The sequence below is a fragment of the Bos indicus x Bos taurus genome, chromosome 1, assembly GCF_003369695.1.
Source record: "Bos indicus x Bos taurus breed Angus x Brahman F1 hybrid chromosome 1, Bos_hybrid_MaternalHap_v2.0, whole genome shotgun sequence".
Taxonomy (NCBI): Eukaryota; Metazoa; Chordata; class Mammalia; order Artiodactyla; family Bovidae; genus Bos; species Bos indicus x Bos taurus.
Window position 1 is genome coordinate 105,806,131 of NC_040076.1, and position 7,014 is coordinate 105,813,144.

The 7,014-nt window shown below is 39.8% G+C and overlaps 1 protein-coding gene across 14 annotated transcripts in view; it reads left to right on the forward strand.

The window, feature by feature from the left end:
- B3GALNT1 (beta-1,3-N-acetylgalactosaminyltransferase 1 (globoside blood group)) overlaps window positions 1–5,851 on the forward strand; it is a 33,327-nt gene extending 27,476 nt beyond the window's left edge. For 11 of the 14 annotated variants that reach the window (XM_027542253.1, XM_027542244.1, XM_027542288.1 and 8 more), the window contains 2 exons: window positions 466–486; window positions 3,253–5,851. In XM_027542253.1, the coding sequence (XP_027398054.1) occupies window positions 3,326–4,321 (996 nt within the window). In that variant the 5' untranslated portion in view covers window positions 466–486; window positions 3,253–3,325 and the 3' untranslated portion in view covers window positions 4,322–5,851. The remainder of the gene's footprint in view (window positions 1–465; window positions 487–3,252) is intronic. The other 3 variants (XM_027542313.1, XM_027542324.1, XM_027542297.1) reach the window with 3 other exon arrangements.
- The last annotated feature ends 1,163 nt before the right edge of the window (window positions 5,852–7,014 follow it).

The window sequence follows — 7,014 nt, forward strand, 5'->3', positions numbered from 1 at the left end:
CAGCCAGTCCTGAAAGACCTTCCCCCCACCTTTGGATTAGACCATTCCTTTTCTTTTTTCTGCTATTTTGTTCATAGGCCCATAAGCAATAGACGTAATAACACAGACACAATTTCACATTTGTGAACTATGGCTTGTAGAATGCATATAGGATAACTTTTATAGTAATATTTGCTGTTTTGAATTCTTCCCATTACGGAAGAGTATCTGGGTCTCCATTGCTGTGTGTGCATTACTCAGGATCCTTCTATTTGTCCGTAATTTGTTATAATGTGTTGATTCATTAGGATGAGATGTAAAATTGCCATTTGATAACTGTTGTAATTAATGTACAGGCATCAGTGGCTGAGATTAGATGGTGCTCGCCCCCTAGGGTTATGCTGTGTCTAGTGGGCAGGTGGGGGAAAAGAGCAAGAAGATACTAATTTCTTCCATAATTCTCATTCAAGGTCTGTTCTGTTTCAGGTTTCTCTGGGAACTGGCTGGGTAAGACTATTAATGGGGAGAAGGAAGGACGGGGGTCAGATGGGCAGACCTATATTTTATCCTTATACAAATAGAAATGTCGTATCAAACAAGTCATTGTTCATTGCACTTCTACTGTAGGTCCGTCTCTGTCTTGTTCAGTTGTTAACTCATGTCTGACTCTTTGCTCATGGACTGCAGCACACCAGGCTCCTCTCCCTTCCTTCATTATCTTCCAGACTTTGCTCAAATTCATGTCCATTGAGTCGGTAATGCTGTCTAACCATTTCATCCTCTACCGCCCTCTTTCCTTTTGCCTTCAAATTTTCTCAGCATAAGGGTCTTTCCCAATGAGTCAGCTTTTTGCATCAGGTGGCCAAAGTATTGGAGCTTCAGCTTCAGCATCAGTCCTTCCAGTGAATATTCAGGGTTGATTTCCTTTGAGATGGACTGGCCTGATCTCTTTGCAGTCCAGGGAACTCTGAAGAGTCTTCTCCAGCCCCCATAATTCAAAAGCATCAGTTCTTCAGCACTCAGCCTTTTTTATGGGCCAAATCTTATATCCGTACATGACTACTGGAAAAACCATAGCTTTGACTATACAGACCTTTGTTGGCAAAGTGGTATCTCTACTTTTTAATATGGTGTCTAGGTTTGTTACAGTTTTCCCTCCAAGGAGCAAGCGTTTTTTAATTTCATGGCTTCAGTCACCATCCGCAGTGATTTTGGACCCCAAGAAAATAAAATCTGTCACTGATTTTGCTTTTTCCCTTTCTATTTACTGTGAAGTGATGGGACCGGTTGCCACAATCTTAGTTTTTTTTTCATGTTGAGTTTTAAGCAACTATTTTGACGCTTGTCAAAAGAAAAGCATTCTTTGCCAATAAGGTCATAGGATATAAGTAGAAAGTCAAGACACATAAACAAACATTAAACCAAACTAGAGAGTGTGCCGAAGCATTCCACTGTACTATGTGACTTAAAATATAAAAAACATTAGAGATAGGAAAGATTATTGGCCATAAGTAGTCAGGGCAGCTAAGATATGGCCAGATGGAAAGGAGAAGGAGTCTTGAGATCCTGTCATTTTTATATGTATTAAGAGACTGAAGAGGGGCTTCCCTGATAGCTCAGTTGATAAAGAATCCACCTGCAATGCAGGAGATCCCGGTTTGATTCCTGGGTCAGGAAGATCCTCTGGAGAAGGGATAGGCTGCTCCTTCCGGTATTCTTGGGCTTCCCTTGTGGCTCAGCTGGTAAACAATCTGGCTGCAATGCTAGAGACCTGGGTTCAATCCCTGGGTTGGGAAGATGCCCTGGAGAAGGGAAAGGCTACCCACTCCAGTATTCTGGCCTGGAGAATTCCATGGGCTGTATAGTCCATGGAGTTGCAGAGTTGGACACAACTGAGCAACTTGCACTTTCACTTTAAACAGACAGAAGAACTGTGTGTCCAAAGACCTAAGATAAACCCAAGGGTAGAACCCTTGGTAAACCAGTCTTTCTAAGTAATGACATTAATGTATGCCCTCCACAGCAAATTCTGGGTTCCCAGGAGCCCTTCCCCCAGATAACTGTAGGTGAAAGGTCATCATCAAGAAGCTTCCTCCGCCTGCCCTTTGTGTTGGTTGATCTGTCTTATTCTGAAGGCCCTTGGCCCTTGACGTAAACAGTTTGTACTACATTATTGTGGCATGTTTATGTGTTGTCTTGGAGTCTGTTCTCCTCCCATTCCTTCTTCCTTTGGCCTCCTTAGTGCCTGGTGCAGTCTGTGGATGTAGAAGGTCTAATAACAGTGCATGAATGCCTTTGGACTGAGGCCCATGATCTTGGCACCAGGAAAGCCCTGTGGGGTCCCGAATTGTAAACCAACTTCATCCTTGAGATCCAAAACAGAGCTGAGCTTGAGACTGTGAATGCACCATGTCTCCTAGCTCTGCTTTCTTGTCTCAGATGGAATTTCTGTGTTAGAGTTCTAAGAGATTCCATCCCATCCTATGCAGGATTTCTGAACAGATTAGAATGGGAAACACATGAAAACTCATACTACAGACAGACCTTTAATTTAAGCACTTGTTGTCCAGATTGATCATTGAGTTTAGCAAGTGAGTTAGAAAGGGGACTGGGGTGGTATTTGAGGCAAGAAAAAGCTATTTTATAGTCTTGTACATTAAAAAACTCCAGAGATGGTTATTCTGTTTATGTTTAGAAGACTTGCCTTTCAGAGGAACTATCTCCACTTTTATCTCATCCCGTATCAAGCAGGTCACCAAGAATAATTGTAGCCCTTTTCTTACTCTAGATTTGCTAGAATCACATCAGATCCCACAGCTGAGAAAAACCCTTGGTGTGTTAAGACATGTCGCTGATAATATCTCTTCACGTTAATGGTTTTGTTGCTGATATTTCTTTGCAGTAATGATTTTATCCTGGATATCCAGAGGGACAGAAAGAGATGAGTAATGGGGGAGTGGAGTTACAAAATAAATCTACAGTAAAAATAAATTGCTTCTCTACTATTATGAAAAAGAAGTAAAGAATTATTTCAATAGTTATTTGTGTCAAGCAGGAAGTATTAATTTTCAAATAATTAAGAATATGTTTTTAACATTGGTCTTGATATAAAATGCTGAAATATACTTTTGGTTGTGGGTATCCATTTGCTTATAGTTAAATGAAATTAAGTAGACTCAGGTCAGCGTATTTGATTTTGCTTTGATGCATTTGTTTTCCCAGTTCTTTTTCTTTTAAGGAGGTGATCAGGTATCATTTGGAAATGTGTTTCAGGTGATGGCATACTAAGCAGGCCTTTGATAAATCTTCCAGAACCCAAGGCTTGCATGCTTCTGAGCTGCTGTGAATGGCCCCGGCACTCCTGACCACCCTTCCAGCTAGGATGTCACTCAGATCCCTGAAATGGAGCCTTCTGCTGCTATCGCTGCTGAGTTTCCTGGTGATGTGGTACCTCAGTCTGCCGCACTACAATGTGGTGGAACGTGTGAACTGGATGTACTTCTATGAGTATGAGCCCATTTACAGACAAGACTTCCGCTTCACACTTCGAGAGCATTCAAATTGCTCTCATCAAAACCCATTTCTTGTCATCCTGGTGACCTCACACCCCTCAGATGTGAAAGCCAGGCAGGCCATTAGAGTTACTTGGGGTGAAAAGAAGTCTTGGTGGGGATATGAAGTTCTTACATTTTTCTTATTAGGCCAACAGGCTGAAAAGGAAGACAAAATGTTAGCATTATCCTTAGAGGATGAACACCTCCTTTATGGGGACATAATACGACAGGATTTTTTAGATACATACAATAATCTGACCCTGAAAACCATTATGGCATTTAGGTGGGTAACTGAGTTTTGCCCCAACGCCAGGTATATCATGAAGACAGACACTGATGTTTTCGTCAATACTGGCAATTTAGTGAAGTATCTTTTAAATTTAAACCACTCAGAGAAGTTTTTCACAGGTTATCCTTTAATTGATAATTATTCCTACAGAGGATTTTACCAAAAAACCCATATTTCATACCAGGAATATCCCTTCAAGGTGTTCCCGCCTTACTGCAGTGGGTTGGGTTATATAATGTCCAGAGATTTGGTGCCGAGAATCTATGAAATGATGAGTCACGTAAAACCCATCAAGTTTGAAGATGTTTATGTTGGGATCTGTTTGAATTTATTAAAAGTGGACATTCATATTCCAGAAGACACCAACCTTTTCTTTTTATATAGGATCCATTTGGATGTCTGTCAGCTCAGACGTGTGATTGCAGCCCATGGCTTTTCTTCCAAGGAAATCATCACATTTTGGCAGGTTATGCTAAGGAACACCACATGTCATTATTAATTTGACATTCTACCCAAAGCCTAGAGAAGGGAGGGATACTTTGTGGAAAGTGTTATTGTTAGACTATGAAATCGCCAATGAAAAACCCATGAGAAGGTCACTGTGTGGCTTACGCAAAGCTGAAACTCATGTAGAGCCTATAGACTGGAGACTGGAGGGTTGCACTTGGACTGTGGTTTATTATGACAACAATCAAGTCAAGCCTGTTAAAGGTGATATTCAGAGGAATTAAAATCTTATAAAAGAATGGGATGGTTTTTTTAATGAAACTAATAGGACCAAACAGTTTGAACATATCATTCTATAGTCTAGAGCTTCTTAAATGGGTTTCATTGAGTTATAAGCTCATTTATCATAACAACAAAACAGTGTGGAGTATTATTCATTGAGGCATCTAGTCAGTTCAGGGTTTTGTGTATATCTTACATGGATTACTAGTTTCTTTAAATATACAGTTCTGTGTAAAAGAAACTGAAGTTATTTCTGAACAAAGTTTAATCTGTTTTTGGTCATTTGGAAGATATTTCAAGATGTTGCAGTATTAAAGAGTTATTAATTATTATTTAATAATACTTAGAGTTTTACACTTTATGGATGTTTGAATGTTTTGGTTGTTTCAATACTGCATAAACAGAATAAACTTTTTTTCCAGTTACTTCAGTGATGAATTTATGATGAATAGCTCCATTAATGTGTAGTCATTATTGTATATCAATAATCTCTTGGACTTTGATAAATATTTCATCGTGGTAATATAGAGAAGAATTAAAGCAAGAAGATCAAAATTATTGTCTTGTTTTTAAAAAACATAATCCGTGGTATTTTTAGATGTCACTTCATTTGTCTCATTTTTCTGCCTGGAAATTTGGAGTAATATAGAATGCCAGGTAGCATGTTTCCTTTTAGAAAGGACTCTGAAGCCCAAAAAGAACGAACGAACATGATAGCCAGAATATCATGGAAAGGAGTATTGTATTTCAGTGCTTGAGTTGGAAAGAGAAGACTAATATTTGAGTTGCAGTTAACTGTTCTATGTTTTTTTCATTAACAATCAGTTTGAGAATAAAAAAGAATAAAGAAAAAAACACTGTTGCTGTTGTTACTAGTTTCACATCAAGAGGAAAGACCTACTACGTGGTCTAAAGTCAAGTCTCATTTCCATGTTGTAGAGAAATGCACTGTTCATAGGAGTGGTGACGTAGGTCACCTTTGACCTACTAGTTGGTCCAAGAAGAGCACTCCTTGCCCCCATATTCTTGGGGCTGTGCAGCTTCCCATTATGCCTGGTATGGGACAAGTGACTCTTACTCTGGATTACATGATGGCAAAAGATCAAACCTGTTGGGAGAAAATATGAACTTGAAAGTATATAGTCAGCTCTTAGAACACTCATACATTTGTAATTTTCCTGTAAAAAAGCTTAATTTGAATTAGAAGTGTTATAACGTGTGATTCCTTATAACAAGGCTGTTTCCATTTCCTTCATCTCAGACCTGATCCAATCACAATAAAATCATAAAATAAATTAAATATTCTGTGGAATCAATCCATGCCCTTGCTAATTCCCACCCATCCGGGAATCACTTAAGACACAGGTGGTGGGTTTTGTGTGTGTGTGTGGTAGGATTAGATTTGATTGAATTTGCATTGTTTATATTCGTGTTTGGGAAGCTAACTCAAAGAAGTTTTAAAGAGAACTTGTGAAATAAAAGTGTCCCTTCACTTTTAAGACTAAAAAAAGAAGTAAAATGTAAATAGTTGCCAAGTTTTAGAAGATTTTTCCTTTTCAACTACAGATTGGTGCTTAAGAAATCTCTAAAGAATTAAATGATTATGAAAAACATTAAGAGGTTGGGTCATTTTTTTTTGTTTTTAACTTCATGTTTGTTTCCAAGTAATATTAGTCAGCTGTATTATTAAAATCTTGGCCTCTGATGTTTAACCACATCAGCAGCACTTTTTATTTTAACTGACAACAAAGTTCAATACTGGAGCCTAACCTCAGGCTGCTTCTCTTCTACCATCCACAGCCCTGCCATCCCCGTGGTCTTACATACTCTCTGTGTCGCTCATTTACTTTGCTTGCCCCATAAGCATTGAATGTGGGACCCAAGCATGTTAACTTCTGCCAGATTATCCTGCAAGAACAGATCCCAGAAGTCGTTAACAACCGTGTGTTCTTTTCATTCATACCGCACGCCACTGGTTACCTTGCCATGCCACTGGTTACTGTGTGTGTCTTCTCACCTCAGGGTCCGGTTGAAGGACAGCCCTTGTCTGGAGCATGTCATCCTTATCAAGGGAAGGGAAAAAGAGCTGGTGGAAACGCTGGCATCTATATCCACTGACCAAAGCAAATCTCTTGCCAAGGCTAAGTGTCACTGGTGGCTAGAGATGGGGGGATTTAGTCTCACTGGAAATAGTATAAGTCATGTTTTGGCAGCCAGGAATATTTTGTTCTTTTACAGGATGGGGAAGGGATAGTTGTGTCCAATAATCTGCTTCCCTGGTGGCTCAGATGATAGAGAATCTGCCTATAGTGCAGGAGACCTGGGTTCAATCCCTGGGTTGGGAAGATCCCTAGGAGGAAGGCATGGCAGCCCACTCCAGTATTCTTGCCTGGAGAATCCCATGGACAGAGGAGCCTGGCGGGCTACGTCCATGGGGTCCCAAAGAGTATGACATGACTGAGC